Source organism: Notechis scutatus, chromosome 11, assembly GCF_049901735.1.
Source record: "Notechis scutatus isolate UNSWTSFEM ecotype Mainland chromosome 11, rNotScu1.2, whole genome shotgun sequence".
NCBI classification, from domain to species: Eukaryota; Metazoa; Chordata; class Lepidosauria; order Squamata; family Elapidae; genus Notechis; species Notechis scutatus.
The window spans coordinates 7,612,900-7,636,593 of record NC_142019.1 but is presented as its reverse complement, the minus strand read 5'-3'; the positions used below and the strand labels follow the sequence as shown (position 1 = coordinate 7,636,593).

Sequence of the window (23,694 nt, the reverse complement as noted above, 5' to 3'; positions counted from 1 at the left end):
AAAGGAAGAAGACAGAGAAAGGAAGGAGGGAGAAAAGAGATAGGAAGGAAGGAAAGATAGAAAAATAGAAGGAAGGAAGGGGAAGCGGAGGGGCGGGGAGGGAGGCAGGCAGAGGCTCCTGGCGGCAATTAGAGAAGGACGATGGGACTTGTAGTTCCTCACACACCCCTCCTACCTTCCGTCCTGAAGAGCCGCCCCCACCCCAAAAGCGGGCTGCGCTTTTATAAGGCTCTTCCTCCGGGAAGGCCCAACGCCTGCCCGCCCCACCCGTCCCCACATGCCGCGGGACTACCCGTCCCATGCGCCTCAGCGGGGAGAGAGAGAGAGCCGCGGGGAGCGGAAAGCGCCCAGGCCCGGCCCGGAAATGAGCGCCGGGGCGGCGGCCGGGGGCCGAGGCCAGCGTCGGGCCTGCTCTTCCGGGATGCGGCGGCGGCGGCTGCTGCGACCCGGGCATGAGCGACGTGGTGGAGCGGACGCTGAGCGCCTTGCCCGGCTGGCTGGGGCAGCAGCAGCGCGAGCCGGCGGCGGGGCTGGGCGGAGGAGCCGGAGGAGGAGGCCCCGCGCGGCCCGGCCGGACCGCCTCCACCTCCCGCCTGGGAGGCCTGATCCGCAGCATCACCGCGCTCGCCTCCAAGCATGTAAGGCCGCCGCCGGGGCGCCCGCCAGCGCTGGCTAGGGGAGGGACGGAGGGACTGGGGAGGGGGCACCGGACACACACGCGCGGGCGCGCGCCCCCACCCCCGGGCTCGAGCGGAAGCCCGGCAGGGGCGAGGCGCGTGCCCCCTCCCGCGCGCGCCCGCCCTGGGGGGGTTTGGTGGGGAGGGGGCAGAAGCGTCCGCGCGCCCAGGATACTTTTTCTCTCCCCCCTCCCTCCCCTCCCCTTCTCTCCCTCCCTCCCCTTTCTCTACCCCTCCTCTCCCCTTTTCTCTCCCTCCCTCCCTCCCTCCCTTTCTCTCCCTCTCCCTCCCCCTTTTCTCTCCCCTCTCCCTCCCCTTTTCTCTCCCCTCCCTCCCCTTTTCTCTACCCCTCCCTCCCCTTTTCTCTATCCCTCCCCTTTCTCTCCCTCCCCTTTTCTCTTCCCTTTCTCCCCCTTTTTTTTCTCTCTCTCTCCCTCCCCTTTTCTCTCCCCCCCTCCCTTTTCTCTTCCCTCCTTTTCTCTCTCCCTCCCTTTTTCCCCCCCTCCCTCTTCTCTCCCCTCCCTCCCTTTTCTCTCCCCTCCCTCCTTTTCTCTTCTCCCTCCCCTTTTCTCCCCCTCCCTCCTTTTCTCTCCCCTCCCTCCCTCTCTCCCCTTTCCCTCCCCTTTCTCTCTCCCCCTCCCCTTTTCTCTCCCTCCCCCCCTTTTCTCCCTCCTTCCCTCCCCCTCCCTCCCCTTTTCTCTCTCCCTCCCCCCCTTTCTCTCCCCCTCCCTTTTCCCCCTTTTCTCTCCCCTCCTTTTCTCTCCCCCTCCCCTTTTCTCTCTCCCCCCTCCCTTTTTCTTTCCCTCCTTTCCTTTTCTTTACCCTCCTCCCTTTTCTCTCCCCCTTCCTCCCCTTTTCTCTCCCCTCCCCCTTTTCTCCCCTTCCCCTTTTCTCTCCCCCCTCCCTCCCCTTCTCTCTCTCCCCTCCCCCTTTTCTCTCCCCTTCTCCTTTATGTAAGGAGGCGCCCCTGGGCTCAGGTTTGCCTGAGAGTTCCCAGGCGTGTGCAGAGTTCTGCTTCCTCCTTAGCCAGGAGAGCAAGGCCTTATTGTAGAGTACTTGTATCTGCTCCCCCTTGTTTTCTCAATTTTCCCTTTCCACCCCAAATTAAAGAGGGGGCTTTATGGTATTCTTTCCTGACTTCTTTTTAAGGCCCCAAAATTTGCCTAGTGAAAATAATATCAGAGGCTTTTTTTTTAAAGCAAAGTTTTTGATTTTATGCCCTGCTAGGAAGAAGAAAAACTTATCCACCAGGAATTAAATAATTTAAAAGCTACTGTTTCAGCTCCAACTACAAATCTGGTAGGTCTTAAAGACAAAATAAAATATAATTTATATTGTTCTCTCTGCTCTAACCATTGCTGACAGTTGTAAAGTTTACTGTAAGTTTTACAATTAGACTCCTCAGACTCCTTATTTTTTCCCCTTTAATGCCATTTCAATTTTACTCTTAGATTCTTTTTAGACTCTTACACACACATAAAACACACACACACACACACACACACACACACACACACACACACACACACTAAAGCTCTCATTCTCTCTATATGCATATATTTCTATGCTTTTTAACCTTGTATAAAAACCTTGTTTTTATATCATTTAGCTTTTAAACAATTATTGTTTATATCCCACTCTCCTTGTGCTGGTTTATGACCATAATAAAGATTTGATTGAGGTGAGACCTAAATTAACCAATAAAGACAGAAATACCATATTGTTTTTAAAAAGACGTTTCGTTTTATTTTCTGTTCTTCAGAAATTGATGAAAGAATGTATGGTGAGGATGATCTATTGTGAGATGCTGGGCTATGAGGCGTCTTTTGGATACATCCATGCCATTAAGCTGGCACAGCAAGGGAATCTTTTTGAGAAAAGAGTTGGTAGGTGTTTTCATTAATTAGGTGTTTCTTAATCTTCAAATCCATAAATCATAACGCTTTGTGTATTCTTTACGTTGGTAAAAACATGCTTTTGGCCCTGCTATCTACAAAACCTTCACAGTATTCAGCTGCTTGGAGGAGACATATTGCATTCTTGCTATAAGTTGATCTGAACTTGTACAGTACAGAGAGGTGGAAACTATTTGGTGTCCTAATGTAGAACATTTTCCCCTTTTGTCTTAGGTTATTTGGCAATTTCTTTATTTCTGCATGAAAATCATGAGTTGCTGGTTCTACTGGTGAACACAGTGGTGAAGGTATGGCTTCGCAGACTATTTTTAAACCATAATTTCTTGAGCTGACATGGTCGACTAGGCTTAAGGGAAAGCAGAATGCTTGATAAAAGTTTGCCTTTGGAGGAGAAAGAAGGAATAGTTTAAGACAGGGGTCTCCAAACTTGACAACTTTAAGACTTGTGGACTTCAACTCCCAGAATTCCCCAGCTAGTATGGCTTGCTGGGGAATTCTGGGAGTCGAAGTCCAAAAGTCTCAAAATTGCCAAGTTTGGAGCGTCCTTTTAACATTTGCCGAGCTTCCTTTCTGGCTAACTATGAGTTAATGATTTGTGTGAATCATAGCAATGAGAGCTTGTCAACATACACATCTGCACACACAAATTGTGCTTAATGCCTTATCTGGCCTTTCATTGGTAGTGGGATCTACTGAAGGCCATTTTTTTTTAATTTACAAGAAAGCAACCACAGTATCGTTTGAATATAAACTTTCTTTGATCCCTGCACTGCTATCTTGTAAACATTGCAAGTTAGTTTAGATTGTTTCGCCCATATAAACTGGCTGTGCCGTTATCATAACAAGATAATGTCTGTTTATCTGTCTGTTTAATGTCTGGTGGTTGACATTTATCCAGCCAGAGAAAGTGTAGAGAGGTTTAGTGCAGGACTGAGTGATACACAATGTTATTAATGTTGTGCACCTGTGGGGGAAAATAAAGCACAAGAGAAATGAGGGCAGTGTGGAGGGGTGTGTGATAATAGCAATAGCACTTAGACCAGGGGTCTTCAAACTTCAGCTTTAAAACTTGTGGACTTCAACTCGCAGAATTCCTCCTCCAGTCATGTTAGCTCAGGAATTCTGGGAGTTGAAGTCCACAAGTCTTAAAACTTGCCAAGTTTGAAGACCCTTGACTTATATATACCGCTTTATGGTGCTTTACAGCCCTCTTAAGCGGTTTACAGTCAGCTTACTGACCCCAACAATCTGGGTCCTCGTTTTACCCACCTTGGAAGGACAGAACGCTGAGTCAACCTTGAGCCTGGTGAGATTTGAACTGCCAAATTGCAGGCAGCCGGCAGTCAGCAGAAGTAGCCTGCAGTACTGCACTCTAACCACTGTGCCACCATGGCTCAGTGGAAAATGGAGAAGGAAAGGACAGGAGAGAGGGGCGGGTGGGTTGGTCAGCAAGTAGCCTGGAGGAGAATACTGAAAAGAAGACCCCCAAATACTGGGGGCTTCCGGGCAACAAGAAAGGTCATAAAATGGGGCAGAACTCACTTAACACATGTCTCACTTACCCACAGAAATTTTGGACTCGGTGCTGGTGGTAAGTCAGGGACTACCTGTGGTTAACCCATTTTAATACATTTCTTTTACTCATTGTGGCAGGATTTGCAGAGTACGAATCTCATGGAGGTATGCATGGCCCTCACAGCAGCCAGCCAGCTTTTCCCCCAAGAAATGATTCCTGCTGTCCTTCCACTCATAGAAGACAAACTCCAGCATTCAAAGTACGTGTCGCACCTTGGTTCTATTTGTTGAGAAAGGTCTAGTTTGTTAGAGATCAAGGGTATTGCAAGTAATGCAAAGCCAGAACTGAAAATTGTGTTTTCCATCCCTTAACTCTCTCTCATTGCTCCCTCCAGTGTAACCAATCCAGTTCTGGCAATATGTTTTCCTAATGGTTAGTTCAAGTGCAGTTTAGCCTGGTCCTCCTCCTTCCAGCTGGGTGACCTTGAGGCAGCCTCTTGAGGTGTCATGCCTCTGTTGGAGTCTGACTTTGAGGGAGAGGAGGAACAACCGACAGGGAGTGGAAGTGTTGCTCCGGATGTTGTGGAGGAAACTGGGGAAGGGCAGAGGCCAGCTGGGCATTCAGAGGAAGACCCCGGCCCATCCCCTCTTCATCCTAGGACATGCAGGGAGGAGCGGATAAGGGAGAAACGTGAATGGCGTGGTCTATGGGAGAGGAAAGGGCCCTGGTCCCCTTCATGGGCTGCAGCCGTGAGAACTGTTTAAAAGGAGAAACTGTGCAGTGCTGGAAGCAAAGCATGAAATAATTCTAGTCTTATCAGTTCTTATCTGAGTTCTGGCGTCCTTCCCAGTGTGTGTATTTCGATATCTGTGGACGTCTTCAAGCCCTTATCCTGCCTTGTCTGATTAATTGCTTCAGTGTGGTTTGTGTTGTTTTTTTTCCTATTTATAATTTATACGTATTTTGGCATTTCTTCCTTTTCGCAACTGTTTGTGAGGGAGTTTTTTCTCCAGTCAATGACAATTGGAGCTTTGAAGCCAAGTTGAAGGAATTAAAGGGACTTCACCTGTTTTTGTGACTTTGTTGCTTTTGTATCCCACCCTTCGTTGCTTTTGTATCCTCATCACATGAGGAATTAGAGCATTTACTTTCATTTCCCCACACTCCCCCCTTCATTCCCTATCCCCTATTCCTCCCAGTTCGTGGCAGACTGTCACCGCAGTGAAGCACAAGCAAGCATAGAGTGGCAGCTGACACTACAAGCGTGAAGCTTGTGAGATCTTAGAAAGCTTCTCTAAACACAGAGCTCAGGGTCAGCCTTGGATGTAAGAGCTCATCTCGTCTCAACTCAATCTCATTCTTTCTTTTTCTTTTTAGGGAAATTATTCGGAGAAAAGCCGTCCAGGCACTCTACAAGTTCTACTTAATTGCTCCTAACCAAGTCCAGCACATTCACGACAAATTCCGAAAGGCGCTTTGTGATAGAGATGTGGGTGTGATGGCAGCTTCTTTGCACATCTATCTGCAGATGGTGAAGGTGGGATTCTTAAGCATCTTAGGCTGTTCATGTTGACAGCACAATTCCATGACAGAATGTAAACAAGAACGGCTTTCATCCATATAGAAATGATTCATGGAGGAAAATATAAATATTTAGCGTATGTTTTTAAGGAGAAAGGGAACTAAGTGAAGATTGAGATCAAAACACATTTTATGTGCCTATAAATGTTGTATGTGAGTCAGAGAACAAAGGGAAAGTTGGAAAATAATGTTTATCCGTAATCCTTTTTAGTAGCTTTTCTTTTTTATTATTATTACTTTTAATAACAGATCGTGAGGCATTTAGCTCAAGAGATTCCAATCCTTTTTCGCACTGCTAATTCAATGTTTTCTCATAACTCTACAGTCTCAGTAATTGCTTTGTCCATTTACTGATATTGTATCTTGGTATCAATTAGTATTTTAAGGTACAGGGTTCTCTTTAATGAAAAAGGAACTTGCTATAATAGGACATGTTCCACCGAAATAAAATCACGATATGGTGGGCAAGAGAGAAACAATTGGAGTCTTAAAACATTCCCACAATCTTACCCTGAAGATCTGATTAAATCTCGTGTAATAATACTGAATTTTTGCAAGGTTTGATAGCTCTGTGAAATTTCAAACCTTTTAAAAAGTGACATTTGCTTCTTTTAAAAAGTGGGTTCCCTTGATGACACGGGCAGTGTAGACTCTATACCACTGATTTAGACAGTACTTCTGAAAAGGACCCCTTAGAAATATATCATTTAAATTAAATTTTGTACTTGCTGATCGCAGGGTGTTTGTTCCATGTTCCATGTTTAAATGTCAGTTGCCTTCAGGTGTGAGAAATTATTAAAACATTAGCTTTCATACGAAAAGCACTGCAGGGCAAATGGCGACGAAATACCATTCATTCTTGATTTGTCCGTTCAGTCTTAATTGTGTGTGATGCATTTTTGTCCAGGAAGATTCCTCGGAATATAAGGATTTGACAAGCAGCTTTGTCACAATTCTGAAGCAGGTGGTCGGGGGAAAACTCCCCGTGGATTATAACTATCACAACACTCCAGCCCCTTGGTTGCAAATCCAGCTTTTAAGAATATTAAGGCTACTTGGAAAAGATGACCCAAGGTAAATTCTTTAAAACTTCGATATGAAAAGTGGGAGAGAAAAGTGTTGCTTGCTATACGGTTTGCAGATACGAATAATGTGCACGCTAAATAATTGTTCAGAGTTATTGAATTGTTTTAAGTCTGATAAATCAAACATTTATTTTCAATGCACAACATGCGTACAATGAAATGAAAGAGTTGTGGGACAACACAGTTTCTCTCTTTTATTTTTTTTAAAAAAGTGACAGTGAACATTTTCTTTCTCCTTTGTCAGCACCAGTGAATTAATGTATGACGTTTTAGATGAAACTTTAAGGAGAGCAGAAATCAATCACAACATTACTTATGGTAGGTGAAGTAAGATTATTTTAATGTAAGGGGAACCAAATGTGTCTTTGTCACTTGTAATACGGGTAGTCCTCGACTTACAATAGTTTACAATTACAATCAGAATAGAGCTGGGAGGTGCTTGGCAACTGGTTCATACTTATGACGGTGGCAGTGATCCCCTTTTGAGACCTGACAAGCAAAGTCAATGGGGAAGCCAGATTCACTTAACAACCAGGTTCCTGACTTGTCAACTGCAGTGATTTCACTTGACGGCTGCGGCAAGGAAGGTCGTAAAATGGGGAAAAACTCACTTAACAAACGTCTCACTTAACATCAAAAATTTGGGGCTCAGTTGTCGTAAGTCAAGGACTTACCTGCATTAGACATTCCTGCTGGTGGCAGACATAATTCTTCATAGAGTATTGACGTATTTGTTCTACAATAGAATAGAATTCTTTATTGGCCAAGGGCTCTGGCAGTTCCCCCATTTAAATCACGAGTCTCGAGCCAAACTTTCAAAACTTAAAAAGGATTTATTGGGAATTAAACTGTCCGGGATTGCCTGGGTGTAGCTGACTCTGAGACACATCATTCACTGTCACCCTTGACCCTGGTTTTCCCCCCCACCCCCTGGGTGTATCGTAATTCATATTCTCCAATGGGACACATCCATAGCTAAGAGTCATCAATCATATTCTCCAGTTAGAATTTTGTGTGGCAGAATCTTCAGTCACCTAGTTACTATCTTTGAAAACATTTATGGAATGCACTTTCGGTTTGCAAGTTGCCGCACTGCTCCCCCCCTCCCTTTCTGTTGGCAACTCTAAAAAGACCATAGAAATAGTTTATGAGTTGACATTTGGACACACAAGGAATTTGTCTTTGGTACGTAAATTAAAATAAGATACATTCATCAAGAATCATAAGATACAACGTTTAGTGATAGTCATAGGATACTAAATAAACAATTAAATCATACTAGGAAACAAATAAAACAATATAAACTGTAAAGATACAAGCAACAAGGTTGTAGTCATAAGTGGGACGAGATAGGTAATAGGAAGGATGAGAAGAATAATAGTAATACAGTCTTGCTAAATAGTTTGACAGTGTTGTGGGAATTAGTTGTTTAGCAGAGTGATGGCATTCAGGAAAAAAACTGTCCTTGTGTCTAGTTGTTCTGGTGTGCAGTGCTCTGTAGCATCATTTTGAGGGAAGGAGTTGAAACATTTTATGTCCGGGATGTGACATAAATAAACAGGCAAGAAAGCCTTCTAATGCACTACGAATGCTTTCCTGCCTCTGTTAGCTGCTTGGCATCATTTGAATATTAATGCAGTCCCATTTTATTATATATATATATTAACATATATATATGTGTGCGTGTGCGTGTGTGTGTGTATGCGTGTATATAATTTTCGAAGTTAAAATACAAAACGAAGAAGAAAAAGAGGAAACAAACTGACAATTCATCAACGTCAGTGTCAATGATATATTCGTTATTTATTTTTTGTACATTCGGATTTCTGGTTTTGTTGTTGGCATTGTTTTATTTTTTAATGCATGGGGTCTCCGATGTCCTCTCTGCCTTTTCTGCAGCAATCCTGTTCGAATGTGTCCACACCATTTACGCCATTCACCCCAAACCTGATCTGCTTGAGAAGGCTGCCAAATGCATTGGGAAGTTTGTCTTGTCCCCTAAAATTAATTTGAAATATTTGGGTAAGTTCTCTCGGTTTTCTTTTTCCTCGTTTTTCCAGCGGAATAAATGCTGAATGCCTACAGTTTCATTTTTCCAACTTGCTAGTTTTTTCTCCCCTTTAGGATTAAAGGCTTTAACCTATGTAATCCAGCAGGATTCGAACCTTGCTCTGCAACACCAAATGACAATAATTGAGTGCCTGGAACATCCCGATCCCATTATTAAAAGAGAGGTAATAAATACCAGGTTATGATTATTGTTAATGGAGTTGCGCACATTTAGCAATGTGATCAATAAATAATTGCATTTCTTTGATTATTCCACCATCTGGTCCTCAGACTGAATGCAGCTTATTTATTTATTTTTTTATCCATCTGTCCGTCTGTTTCACTTGAGTGAAATTTACCCATTTTCTCCTTCAGACGTTGGAACTTCTGTATCGAATAACCAATGAACAAAATGTCACTGTCATTGTACAGAAGATGCTTGACTACATAAATCAAAGCAAAGAGGAATATGCCATCATCAACATTGCTGGGAAAATAGCAGAATTAGCTGAAAAATATCCTTTTACCTGCTGCGCGTGCCTGCTCCATTCAGATGAACTTCTTTATCTCTCCACATGTTTTAATTGTTTGTGTTGATATATCATTTTGATGGTTGTTCCATTTTATTGCATCTGAAACTCAGGTTTTTTTTTAAAGGATGTGTCTTGCGGTACCCTTGAAATTAACCCAAAGAATAGAATAAAATAGGAATAGGAATAGAGTAGAGTAGAGTAGAGTAGAGTAGAGTAGAGTAGAATAGAGCTGGAAGGGACCTTGGAGGTCTTCTAGTCCAGCCCCCTGCTCAAGCAGGAAACTTTACACTATTTCAGATAAGTGGCTGTCCAGTCTCTTCTTAAAAACCTCTAGTTTTGGAGCATTTACAACTTCTGGAGGCAAGTTGTTCCATTGATTTAATTGCTCTTAACTGTCATGAACTTTCTCCTTAGTTCTAGGTTGCTTCTCTCCTTGATTAATTTCCAACTTTATTTCTTGTCTTGCCCTCTGGGGCTTTGGAGAATAATTTGACCCCATCTTCTTCGTGTCAGCCCCTCAAATACTGGAATACTGCTCTCATATCACCCCTAATCCTTCTTTTCTTTAGACTAGCCAGACCCAAAACCTGCAGCCATTCTTCCTATGGTTTGATGGTATCAGGTTCAAAAGTTTGCTTCCAGCCGAGTCACATTATATCAGAGCTGTATTGAGCCTTTGAAGCTGTGCATTCCTGACATCTGAAACCCATGGAAATCCTAGCAAATATAGGTAGTCCTCCCTTAACAACCCTAACCGGCAACTCTGCCACTAAGTGAGACACCCTATGACTTGTGATTTTACTACTGGTTTCTGCATTGGTTTCTGCTTTTTAGAAGCCAGCTGTGGAGTTTGCCAATGGCAATTGTGATTGCAGGATGCGGAAATAGTTGTAAAGACCTCCCCATTGTGAGCACCTGAATGTTGATTCTATGACACCAGGAACGCCACAATGATTGGTTGTAATCGAGCGGTGGATAAACAAGACAGCCATTAAGCAAGGACTACCTGTAATAGAGGGACGCAGTGGCTTAGTGGCTAAGATGCCGAGCTTGTCAATCAGGAAGGTTGGCAGTTTAGTGGTTCGAATCCCTAGCGCTGCGTAATGGAGTGAGCTCCTGCTACTTGTCCCAGCTTCTGCCAACCTGGCAGTTCAAAAGCACGTAAAAATGCAAGTAGAAAAATAGGGACCACTTGGGTGGGAAGGGAACAGCGTTATACCCTCCAGAGCCGGAATTGACTAGCACATAGGTGCAAGGGGAACCTTTTATCTTTACCTGTAATAGGTACAGACTTGTGTGAATGCCTTGCTATCATTTCAGGTCCTTGAAAACCAATAAATGCTTCCCCTCTTCGCACGCAAGTAACTTTAATAAAGAAATTGATTGTTTGGACTCTGCCATAGAACATTTGATGCCATAATAGAACACTGAATGCTGCCTTGATGGAACTATGGTGTGTCCTTTCCTTAATGTCCCTGGCACATATGCTCCAAACAATGAATGGTTCATCCGGACTATGAATGCCGTGTTTTCGGTAGGGGGAGATAAAATGCATCCTGACATTCTGAACAGTTTCTTGCGACTTCTTGCTGAAGGTGAGCAAACCATGAGAGAATGAATGCAATCCGGTTATTACAAATATAATAATAATAATTTCCAACAATTAAAAAAACAACAACAACCACACACCCTGTTTTTCTTAGGCTTTGAAGATGAGAAGGAAGATATTCAGCTGCGGTTTCACGCTGTCCAATCTTACCTGTCATTATTAGAGGACAAAAATGCAGTTTATCCGCAGAAGTTTCTTCAAGTGATGAGTTGGGTAAGAAAGAAAGATTAGACATATTTATTTTTTAAAGAAATATATTCTGGCTGAATATTTCTATTTCACATAATAGAAAAATGAATTTTGTCAGTTTAGCAGTTTCTTAAACTAGAGAAGTTCCAAATTAGAATGTACAATCTCATTAGAAGGCTGTGCTATGAGTGGTGCAGTGGTCTACAGGCGGAGCTCTCGCCTCACAATCAGGAGGCCGCGAGTTCGATTCTAGGTTAGAGCCAGATATTTCTCTTTATGGGCATGTTGAGAATATATCTGCTGGAACAAAACTCCGCATTGGTGACAGGAAGGGTATCCAGCCAGGAAACACTCAGCTCCATTCTGTTTATGGGGTCGTTAAAAAAGACTATGCTTAGAACGCTGTGCTATTAAAAATGACTTTTTAACTATTGACTAATCCTGATGTTTTAATTTTCTCCTGCCAGGTCTTGGGGGAGTACAGTTACCTCCTGCAAAACGTGGACCCCGAAGTTGTTTTAGCGACCTTGTACCGGATCCTTAAAAGCAACGCCACTTGTGAAACCAAGACTTGGATCACGGCTGCAATTTCTAAAATAGCTTCTCGTACTAATGGCTCAAAGACGGTTGAGAATTTCCTCTTGGAATTCAATGCATCTTTGGATACCAGCATGAGGCAGCATGCGTTTGAATTGAAATACCTTTATGAAAACAAGGAACTGATGAAGAGATTGTTTCCACTTGATGCGAGCTATAAGAACATTGTGGTGAGTCCTTGTTACTATAGGTGCAATGGTACGTGAGAATCAGCTTTGGCTTTCAGAGTTTTTTTACTACCAGTTCTGTGGGCGTGGCTTGGTGGGTATGGCAGGGGAAGGAGACTGCAAAATCCCCATTCCCTCCCCACCCCACTAACCTGCTTTCCAGCTCCGTTCTCCTGTGCAGGGCAACCAAAGGAGACCCAGCTGATCAGCTGGGACTCAATGGGAGGCAGAGAGAAGAGATGGGGACGGGGCCAGTCAGAAGTGGCATTTGCTGGTTCTCTGAACTACTCAGAATTTCCTCTACCAGTTCTCCAGAACCGGTCAGAACCTGCTGAATACCACCTCTGGTGAGAATGACCTTGGGGGCAGGAGGAAGAGCCACAGACCAGGCAGTAGTTAGATAAAAGGAAAGAGAGTCTACAGTAGGAATTGAACTGTGGCAAAGTCTCAGAGGGGACCCCACCTAGTTTCTTTGTACCCCCACTTTTGTATTTAAAGAGGGGGGAGACATGTCCTTTCAAACTTGCAGGACTCTTATTGTAACCTTACAATAAGGACGGAACTAATAGTCCTGGCGGTATTGTCTGAGTACGTTGAAAGGCTTAATAATACAGGTAGTCCTTGACTTACGACAGTTCATTTAATGAATGTTCAAAGTTACAACGGCAGCGAAACAAGTGTCTTAACGACCGTTTTTCACAGTTACAACTTTTCCAGCGTTCCCACGTGATCAAAATTCAGAGGCCTGGCAACGGGTCCATATTTACGACCGCTGCTGTTCCCCAAGGTCACGTAATCACCCCCTTTTGCGACCTTCTGACAAGCAAAGTCAATGGGGAAACCGGATTCACTTAACAACCGTTTGATTAACTTATCAACCACAGGGATTCACTGAACAAACGAGGCAAGAAAGATTGCAAAAATGGGGCAAAATTCCCTTAACAAATGTCTCACTTAACAACAGAAATGTTGGGCTTAATTGTGGTCATAAGGACTTGGAAGGGAGGGTGGTGTTTAATCTACAGACCCCTCACATCCCAGACATAAACTGGTTCAACTCCTACCCTCAAAACGACGCTATAGAGCACTGCACACCAGAACAACTAGACACAAGGACAGTTTTTCCCCCAAACGCCATCCCTCTGCTAAACAATACTGTCAATACTGTCCAACTATTTACAAAATCTGCACCACTATTAATCTTCTCATCACTCCTTATCACCCATCCCCTCTCACTTATGAATGTCGCTTGTATCCTTACTATTTATATTGAGTGTATCCTAGTATGATATGATTGCTTATTGTATCCTATGACTATTATTATGTGTTGTACCTTATGAATCTTGATTCTTGATGAATATCCTTTCTTTTATGTACACTGAGAGCATTTGCACCAAGACAAATTCCTTGTGTGTCCAATCACACTTGGCCAATAAAAGAATTCTACTCTACTCTACTCTACTCTACCCTACCCTACCCTACCCTACCCTACCCTACCCTACCCTACCCTACCCTACTCTACTCTATTCTCATTCTATTCTACTCTACTCTACTCTTATTCTAATTCTAATTCTAATTCTATTCTTATTCTATTCTGTTCTATTCTATTCTAAAATTTGCTCAGTAAGTAAAAGATCTCAGCGAGCCATTTTACTTGGAGCAATGCCGACTGTTCTGGACATTATTGTTCCTCTTCCATAATAATAAAACCTAATGTCCAGGCTTATGCACGTAGTCCAGTTCTTGTTGAGCACATCTGATTCCAATTAGTGTCTTCCAAGGACCTCGATGTACCTTTGTACTGCCAGGGCTGCATGTTGCCACTGAGCAGTGGGATCTGGCATGTCTGCCCGTCTGCTGGAGAAAGAAAAATAAAATAAAATCCAGAATTAGGCTTTCCTTTCAAAAGAACTAACCGAATTATAATCTTTAACTCATGTCTGATTCTATGTAGGTGGATGCTTCCTTGTCTTTCTTAGACGGCTTTGTGGCCGAAGGATTGGACCGGGGTGCCTTGCCATACAAACCTCATCATCAAAGACAGGAAGAGAAACTGTCCCAGGAAAAAGGTGATTGCTTTCTAAGAAATGAAGATCATGTATTGCTTCCTCACTAATTCCTAATTGCTTCCTAACAGTGAGAACAATGAACAGCGATAGCAATAGCACTTAGACTTCTGTACCGCTTCACAGTGCTTTACAGCCCCTCCCTCAGCGGTTTTAGAGAATCAGCTTATTGGCCCCAACAATCTGGGTCCTCGTTTTACCTACCTCGGAAGGACGAGTCAACCTTTAGCTGGTCAGGATCGAACTCATGGCAGTAGGCAGAGTTAGCCTGCAATATTGCATTCTAGCCACCGGGAGGGAGGGAGGCAAGAGGCTGGCTCTGTAAACCACTTAGAGAGGATTGTAAAGCCCTGTGAAGCGGTATATAAGTCTAATTGCTATTACTACCTTCCTTCCTTCCTTCCTTCCTTCCTTCCGCCCTCCTTCCCTCCTTCCCTCCGGTTAAAATGCAATATTGCAGGCTAACTCTGCCCAGTGCCAGGAGTTCGATCGGCTCAAGGTTGACTCATCCTTCCCTCCTTCTGATATGGGTCAAACGAGGACCCAGATGGTTGGGAGCAAATATGGTAGCTCTGTAAACCACTTAGGGCTGTAAAGCCCTGTGAAGCGGTATATAAGTCTAATTGCTATTGCTATTAATCAAATATTTTTTTCCCCAAGTTTTTGCAGTAGATATTATGTTCTGGCTCGACAGGCGTTGATGATTGTTAACTTCTCTTGGCAGCTTTGAATTTTGAACCCTACGGAGAATCCCTTTCTCGGAGCTTCCCTGTATCAAGAATTCCCGGCAGACAGTCTCCAACCGGAGTTTCTCTGAGCTCGGACAATAGTGTTGAGACAGGACAGAAAGAGTAAGTAGGTTTGTCTCGTCAGAAAAAGAACTTCTAAACCACAGCCTGGCCTCCATTCATATCTTGTAACCCAACTGTTTGGCCATCAAAACAGTAACTTCTGTCCAAGTCAGGGAAAATGTTAAAATATAAAAATATCAGAGGTCTTATTGGACTACTAGACAACCTCCAAAGGCCCCTTCCAGCCCTAAGATTCTAAGAATCTAACCCAGGGGTTCCCAAACTTGGCAACTTTAAGACTTGTGGACTTCAACTGGCTGTAGAATTCTGGGAGTTGAAGTCCACAAGTCTTCAAGTTGCCAAGTTTGGAGACCTCTGATCTAACCACTATCCCCTCTTCAGGAACAACAGTCTGAAGCTTGAAGGCGTCAAGAAATTGTGGAGCAAAGAGGGTTATCTGCCCCAGAAGAAAAACCAAGAAGAGAAAGAAGAGAAAACCACGGAGGCTGTGCTTCAGGGTGGCCCATCAGTGGAGATGGTGGCTAGCATTTTCCCATTGCAGCCGAAGGAAGAAACGACGGATCAGACAGAAGGGACGAAAGAAAAGCAGCAGCTGGCTTCAGTGCTCTTTGTTGGGCTGGGATCACAAGGCAGCACTAATCTGGTAGGCTAGCTAAATTGCGTTTCGTTTCCTTCCTTCCTTCCTTCCTTCCTTCCTTCCTTCCTTCCTTCCTTCCTTCCTTCCCCTTCCCTTCCTTTCTTTCTTTCTTTCTTTCTTTCTTTCTTTCTTTCTTTCTTTCTTTCTTTCTTTCTTTCTTCCTTCCTTCCTTCCTTCCTTCCTTCCTTCCTTCCTTCCTTCCTTCCTTCCTTCCTTTCCCTTCCCTTCCCTTCCCTTCCTCTTTCTTTCTTTCTTTCTTTCTTTCTTTCTTTCTTTCTTTCTTTCTTCCTTCCTTCCTTCCTTCCTCTTCCCTTCCCTTCCTCTTCCTTCCTTTCTTTCTTTCTTTCTTTCTTTCTTTCTTTCTTTCTTTCTTTCTTTCTTTCTTTCTTTCTTTCTTTCTTTCTTCCTTCCTTCCTTCCTTCCTTCCTTCCTTCCTTCCTTCCTTCCTTCCTTCTTCCTTTCCCTTCCCTTCCCTTCCCTTCCCTTCCTCTTTCTTTCTTTCTTTCTTTCTTTCTTTCTTTCTTTCTTTCTTTCTTTCTTTCCTTCCTTCCTTCCTTTCCCTTCCCTTCCTTTCCCTTCCCTTCCTTCCTTTCTTTCTTTCTTTCTTTCTTTCTTTCTTTCTTTCTTTCTTTCTTTCTTTCTTTCTTCCTTCCTTCCTTCCTTCCTTCCTTCCTTCCTTCCTTCCTTCCTTCCTTCCTTCCTTCCTTCCTTCCTTCCTTCCTTCCTTCCTTCCTTCCTTCCTTCCTTCCTTCCTTTCTGTCTTTCTTGTCTTTCTTGTCTTTCTTGCTTTTATAAATAACTCAAGGCAAGGAACATGCCTAATACCCTTTCCTCCTCCTATTTTCCCTGCAATAACCACCCTGTGAAGTGAGTTACTGAGAGAGAAGGACTGGACCAAAGTCACCCAGCCGGTTTCATGCCTAAGGGGAAGAAAGTAGAACTCCCAATCTCCTGGTAGTTACTACTTCAAAGTAACCCAGCTGGCTTTCGTGGCTAAGGCGGGACTTGAACTCACGGCGTCCTGCTTTCTAGCCCGTCGCCTTAACCCGCTAGACCAAACTGGCTCTAAATTTAAATAAATCTAAATAAATAAATAAACTAAGGGGACGTGCGTGGTTAAGGCGCTGAGCTTGTCAATCAGAAAGGTTGGCAGTTTGGTGGTTCGAATCCCTAGCGCTGCATAACAGAGTGAGCTCCCGTTCCTTGTCTCAGCTTCTGCCAATCTAGCAATTCGAAAGCATATAAAAGTGCAAGTAGAAAAAAAATAGCGGCCACTTTGGTGGGAAGGTAACAGCGTTCCGTGCGCCTTCGGCGTTTAGTCATGCCCGCCACATGACCACAGAGATGTCTTCGGATGGCGCTGGCTCTTCAGCTTTGTAATGGAGATGGGCACTGCCCCTAGAGCCGGAAACGACTAGCATGTAGCAGGCATGATATTCTTCCGATTAAAATCGAATTCCGATTTTTTGGGGAATCGCCCCTCCTTTCCCCCACCCCTTCTTCTTCTCCTTCCCCTCCCCTCGGAGGCCCCGAGTTAGGAGTTGCTGGCGCAGCTCCGCGCGGCTCCAGTCCCGCGTTGCCTCAGGAAGGGAAAGGCAAAAGGAAGAGCCGCGGTGGTGCTTTGCAACGGCAGCAGCGGCTCCTGGTTTTGCCTTTCCTTCCCGAGGAACGCGGGACTGGAGCAGCGTGGGCTGCGCCGGCGGTAGCAACTCCTGACAGCCCCAGCCGGATACCTGAGCGGAGCCCGGGCGGTGCGGCGGAGGCCGCTGAGCGGCAGGAAAAGGGAGCTGGGCCAGCCACAGACCAGCCTCCGTGCAACACGCCGCCGTCCGGCCCGGCGAAGGAAAGCAGTGGCGCTCCCGGGCGCGCGGCGGGGGTCTCTTTTGGCCGGCCCGATTTTTATTCAGAGCAGAATATCATGCATGATGTAGGTGCGAGAGGAACCTTTACCTTATGGATGGTACCTTTTTAGGATTCCCTCCCTCCCCTCCCTTTCCCAACCTTTGTTGCTTTGGCCGAGATGGTCCATTCAGACTTCGGTTTCCGTTTTAATCCTGTTTTCCGGTCCCGCTTACTTCCCGTTTTTTTTAAAGATGGGCAAAGGAGATCCCGCAGCTCAGAAGTTTATACGGAAATCGAAAATGAACGAAGCCCTCCCTAATGAGAGTTCATCGCCTGAGGAAAGCAGCCCTCCCACTTCCCTATTTCAGGAAGGGTTAACCGGAAAGAAGGACCTTTTTGTAAACAACGGACATCTGAAGTTCAGGAAAGCATCCCTACATTCTTCTGAAATGCCTGAATCCAAGACGACGCTCGATCGCTCCCATTCGTTGCCGGAAGGCGGGCTGAATGAAAAGTCCCTGGATGCCCAGTTTTCACCATCTTCTTTATTCCCCCATGATCACATGGACATTTTCCATCCTTCCCCAAGTTCTCCCGCTCTAGTTCAGAAGCAACTTCTGCCGACGCCTCGTCTCCCAGAAGAAGCAGCCCAACATCCTCATTCAGACATCTCAGAACTCTGCAGCAACGAGTCCTTGCTTGTATATTTTTCTAAGGTCTGGAAAGAGGACAGTCTTCTCATTTTTTTATTTCTCGCCAATAAAAGCCCTTCCATTCTGAAAGACATAACTCTGGAATTCCAGCACTCTGAACATTTTAAGGTAATCTTTTTAGCATCCCTTTGGCTCTTTCTGCTAGTATTGGATCCAAAAAAAGCATTTTTAACTCGTGGTTTTTTTTCTTCTTCTTTTATATTGAAGATGGTAGAAAGTCTTGGCTGCCAACTTGCTGTGATAGAAAGTAAAAATATAGAAAGCTTCCAGATGTATGTAGAGATGGAGAAGCCCTGCTCTTCAGGAAAAATCTTTGGTCGCATCAGTTATCTGCTAGAATTGGACGCCCACCTCAGATTTTCTGTCTCTTTAGAACTGTTAGACTTCATTAGGTAACTATATAAAATAATTTTCTTAATACATATGAAACGTAAACTTAGAGTTCCTTGGTAAGGTTCTCTCCCACAGTTGGGTTTCCATCTCTTTTTTTTCTCCACCTCCTCTCCCTCCTTGTCCTAGGTTTTTTAGTATTGGAAAACATTGAATGCTTCCAAGATTGTTAAATAAATACGGACGTACCAAGATCGAACAGGCAACTTGTAAGCAAGCTGTCTATATATTTTGGCTACTTCGACAGCAAAGTGTACTGGTAGTGTAGTAGGGGGATATCAGTCTGAGCTCATCTTAATGATTACTCCAACGTCTGTTTTTCATGAAATCTTTCTTAGCTTGACTGTCATGGCTGCATGTCCATCCATGACCAATAGATAGAAAGGCGATCTTTCAAGAAAAGTTTTAAAAATGCATAGTAGATTAATTAAATCAAGTAAAATGATTAGTGCTGCCCATTCCTTTAGACTTATTTTTTCTTTTCTTCATTTCTTTCTTTTTTTAAATTTATTGTTTTTCATCACAGAAAATAAAACATAAAACAGTAAAACAAACAAAATGAAACAAAACAAAAACATACATTCAATCTTAGCCACAAGAAATAAATATATATTATATAATAATAGATGGTTAACAGAGGGATTTGAAGATTAGTGTAGTGCTTTTTCGTCTTCTTGTGTGTGTGTGTGTGTGTGTGTAAAAGGGGAAGATAATTTTTTGCTTTTTCTTTCAGCACCTAGCCAGGATGGATCCTCCATGTTAAATATTACATTTAATTGACTAATTTTTCCTTCTGTTTTTTCTTTTCTTCATTTCTATCGACAACCCTGTTTGCAGACCAATGAAGATGAGCACGGATGAATATGGAAAACTGTGGCTCTCCATTTCAAATGAAGTCAAACAAAATCTGAAGGTGGCACCATCTCAAGGAACTCTGTCCTTGATGCTAGACACGTTTCAGCAAAAACTGAAGCTACATACTGTTGATATCATAGGTATGTAACTTAACATTGTTTCAGATGTATGACATATATGATCCTGAAGTTCTGAGATTAAACCACATTTTTTTCTAAAATTGGAATGATTTGGGCTTTTGGCTGAGGTGAAGCTACTTCTCTGAAGTAATTTGAAACCATTCGGGTTTTCCTCAGAAATTTGGACCCCCTTTTCAGAGTTTCAAGAACACGGAGATACAGACAAGAAGTCAGTAGTTATTTTCCACTTCCCCCAAATTCTCAGTGTTGGGAAAATGTTCAATAATTGTGTGTCTCTCGCCCCTTTCTACATCCAAACTGAAACCTCAGGGAGTGACAGTTGAACAGGAATCAGAGGCAGCTGTTTCCTCAGTCATTGGAGAAAAGAAAAGGGTGTTTGGGGAAATGAGTATTTTAATCTAGCCTCAGCTAGCAGTATTCATAAAGCGTCACACTGTAGCTTAGGATCCAAGAAACAAAGCAAAACAAAAACCACACAATTCCCACCCACCCACACCTACTGAAGCAGAAAGTTATTGGAAATTCCCGTAGGCAATGTGTGACATTTTCTCTTTGAATAATAAGCCCACTTGTGTTGCAGTGATTGTGCCATAAAAGGACCTGGTGTAAGAGAAGAACAAACAGAGCTGGGGTGGGGGTGGAGTTAAGCACATTATCAGCTTAGAGTTGATATGTGGTCACAAATAGGCTCGAGCAATAAATCTTCTGAACTGCAATTGCATGTATGGTCCTGGTCCTTTGTGCCTGAAACCCAGATATTAAGAACTTTCCAAATGCCTTCTTTAGGAAATGAGGGAATAGCCGCTTGTCGACTGCTTCCATCAATCCCGTGTCTTCTTCACTGCCGGCTCCATGCTGGGACATTGGCCTTATGGTTCAGATCGCCTTGTTCTGCTCTACCAGATTGTTTACTTTATCAATGTCAGAAGGTGATGGAAGAATCCTGAAAAACCACACGGACTCCCCTTTTTTGGACTGGCATGAAAGAGGAGTGATTGTGCGTAGGGGTTTTTACCAATCCCAAACTTCTGTTCTACACGGAGCGAAGGTGTATCTCGGCATCAGTGTGGCTTTCCTTCCAGTGGGAGGGGAAAACCGATCAGGATGTTCACCTGACGTTGACAAGGCAGTAAGGTACGGGTAGCTGAATCGAGACATGTTATGCAAGGCGCATATTTTCTATTAATGTATTGGTATAACTCATGGGATTATTCATAGGATCGGTTACTTGAATAACTCAGTCTTTACACTCCCTAGTGCAGAGGACTGCTTATTTTGCTGAAGCTCTTGAAGTGGTGTGATGACCCAGGGTGTTGCACAAAGGCAACACAGACAGACAATCAATAAGAGTCCCTTTATTATCTCCAACTTTGCCCCCAATGTCCAGGTTACCTTTTGGCTGGAGAAAAACTCTCCCAGGAACAGCCTTTGACTGCAGAAAATTAAGTCCAGACAAGCCAAACTGAAGTAATTAGTTTGGCAGGGCAGGAGCAAGATTTTCAGATGTGAAGGCATGGCAAAACTCACACGGTTGGGAAGACACCAGGAATACAGATAAGCCACAACAACACGATATAAAGTAATGTTTGCTCCAAACAGCCTGCCTCATGCAGCCTGGCTTTCTTATAAACTGTCTTCCCAGCTGCGGCTAATGAAGGGAATCAGGGCCCTTTCCTCCCCCATAAGCCACACAACCTACGTTGCTCTCTTCTCCGTTCCTCCCTGCATGCCCTAGGATGAAGAGGAAGTGGGCCTGGTTCTTCCTCTGAACTCCCTCTCCCTTGTTCTACCTCTCCCCTGCTCTGCCCAGACAGATTTTGCCCTTCCCCAGCCTCCTCCACAGCCAACGGAGCCACACTCCCATTCCCTGTCAGCTGTTCATCTTCCTCCTCGGATTCAGACTCTTGATGGGGGCATGACAGGTGGCTTCTTAAGCACTTATAGAAACAACAATAAACATGCAGGGATAAAATCTTCAGTTTGTAAGTATATCCATGATTGCCTCATCATGCATCATGGCTGGGTCATGGCACTGTGGAAAAGTTCTTGGCACAGGTCACCGTTGACTGTACCTCAACAATCAGAGTCATCAGAGTTGGGAGTTTGTCTTCAATGTTTTTATGGTATGGATAGATAGTAGGATGACCAGGTGTTTTTTTTGTATGGGTATGGGTGTGATCAAGGAAGTACCTTTTTGCAAACACAGCTTGAGATGGGTGGTGTGATTCTAGGTATGCAATACAGAATTTCTACAGTTTTTGCGTTAACTTCCAGATCTTCTGACTTGGTGAGCTGTTTCCCCCCCATTTTCCCGCTACCTTTGGCCATGTGAAAACGTATAAATATACTTACTTTCATAAAAGAAAAGATGACCTTGGGAGGACCCCATAATTGTTTTTTTATAAATAACTCAAGGGGGCGAACATATTTAATACTCCTCCTGTTTTCTCCACAAAAACAACCATGGTGAGGTAGGTTCGGCTGAGAGAGAGTGACTGATCGGTAATGTAAAATTATGATTAATTTATATGCCACCATTTTGTGGCATTTCTATTATATTTTGCTAGCAGGGGAATTCTGGGAGTTGAAGTCCAGTTGCAAAAGTTGAACACTTAGGTTTGGTTTTTTTTTCTTATCTTATGCTATTAACTTCTTTCGCTTACCATTTCTTAGTCCCAGTAATGTAGCTTCTTCTGAAAAACATACAATTATGGATATGGATATGTAGGTGTAGTTAATGGCTAGAAGAAGACTCTGTTGCTAAGTAGATTGCAAGGTGCCGTGAGAGAAAATAGAGCCATCCATTATGAACTCCACACAGTTTTAACTGTAGAACATCCACTCTTTCAAAGTTCACCAATTTTCTCACTTAAGAAAGTAGAATGCAATTAACTAACAAAGGGATTGAATTTTGGTAGGGGTTCCCCCTCCCTGATTTTTCAGTGTTGTCACAAAGGAATTCTTTAAAATGCACTAAATGTATTTAAAATGTATTAAATCAGGGGTCTCCAACCTGGGCGACTTTAAGAATTCCCCAGCCAGCATGGGTGAGGAATTCTGGGAGTTGAAGTCCACAAGTCTTAAAATGGCCAAAGTTGGAGTCCCCTGGGTTAAATTATATACAGAGGCTGTTGTATGATCATGTTTACTATATATGCCTTTATGGATTAAAAATAAGGATTTAGGGGTTGGAAGAATAAATACATTGGAAATATTGTTTCTACATGAATGTTAATGGTATATGATAGGATTTATCCTGTAACAGTTTAGGAAAGCTATAATTTAAAATCTATGCAGTTTTTAGCCACTGTCATCAAATCAGGTTTAAGCTTCTGGGCTTCCAGATCTTGCTCAACTACAACTCCCAGAATCCTCCACTATAATTTGCAGTTGTAGTAGAAGCATATTTGGAGGCTGAGAAGCTTCCTACCCATTTCCCGATACAAAGATTTATCCTGGAGATCCTGTTGTCCATTTTTTCCCCAAATGTTAACTGTCCTACTCTGCCAAGTATGTAGATCTGAACCAAACAAAACTTGGTGAGACTTACCGGGTTTTCCTTAATTGTACCCTCTCTACTTCCTTTCTATTTTCAAACTGTTTGCAGAAGTGGTTTCTTACTGTTCTTATTACCACCTAACTTAAAATAATTGCAATATAATAAATTATCCTGCTGTACCAAACTACTATTGTGCATCGGTCACTGGAACATTTATAACATCTATTGTGTAATGCAAAATCTAGGCATGTTGCAATGATCATTTTAACCCCAGATGTTCAAATATAGGTATGCTACCCAACTGGCTTAAACTTGCAGCGCCTGTATATACTGAAGAGGGCCATAAGGAATAATCAAAACACCCATGTTAATTATAACATTCACAGTGATTAGGTGTGGCAGAGTAAGGAGCTTTGTCCTTGGATAAAATACCATGCTCTATCCTAAATTATTCTAATCATGAGCCGAATAGGGTCATAATTTCTCCAGATGTCCAAAAATCATATGGATGAGTGGTGGCTCAGAGGTTTCAAAGACACCGGAGAAGGTCTGTGCTCCAGGGGTTTGAGTCCTAACAGCGCATGATGGAGTGAGCTCCCGTCACTTACCTCAGCTCCTGCCAACTAGCAATTCGAAAGCACGTAAATGCAAGTAGATAAATAGGTACCACTTCGATGGGAAGGTAACAACGCTCTGTGTTTCACTGCACACTCTGTGCTGCGTTATGATGTCATGCTTGGCCACCTGACAGTGGAAACATCTTCGGACAGTGTTGGCTCAAAGGCCTGGAAATGGAGATGCCCTAAAGTAGGCTACAACTA

The 23,694-nt window shown here is 43.5% G+C and overlaps 1 protein-coding gene across 1 annotated transcript; it reads left to right on the top strand.

Annotated features, from left to right (window-relative positions):
- The first annotated feature begins 348 nt into the window (after positions 1-348).
- AP4E1 (adaptor related protein complex 4 subunit epsilon 1) lies at positions 349-23,057 on the top strand. The gene is made up of 21 exons (XM_087972710.1): positions 349-638; positions 1,905-1,976; positions 2,440-2,563; positions 2,807-2,880; positions 4,247-4,368; positions 5,487-5,646; positions 6,598-6,764; positions 7,020-7,093; positions 8,675-8,797; positions 8,900-9,009; positions 9,200-9,343; positions 10,844-10,952; positions 11,061-11,179; positions 11,623-11,922; positions 13,874-13,988; positions 14,710-14,836; positions 15,179-15,440; positions 17,528-18,097; positions 18,197-18,381; positions 19,217-19,374; positions 20,161-23,057. The coding sequence occupies exons 1-21, from the start codon at positions 453-455 to the stop codon at positions 20,319-20,321; spliced, it is 3,462 nt and encodes a 1,153-aa protein (XP_087828836.1). The 5' UTR covers positions 349-452; the 3' UTR covers positions 20,322-23,057.
- The last annotated feature ends 637 nt before the right edge of the window (positions 23,058-23,694 follow it).

Excerpts from the sequence above, each read along its gene's own strand:
- AP4E1 (XM_087972710.1), top strand. The coding sequence starts at position 453 with ATGAGCGACGTGGTGGAGCGGACGCTGAGCGCCTTGCCCGGCTGGCTG. Across the intron at positions 6,765-7,019 it reads CTTGGAAAAGATGACCCAAG|CACCAGTGAATTAATGTATG; the intron begins GTAAATTCTTTA and ends CTCCTTTGTCAG. Across the intron at positions 10,953-11,060 it reads CTTGCGACTTCTTGCTGAAG|GCTTTGAAGATGAGAAGGAA; the intron begins GTGAGCAAACCA and ends TGTTTTTCTTAG.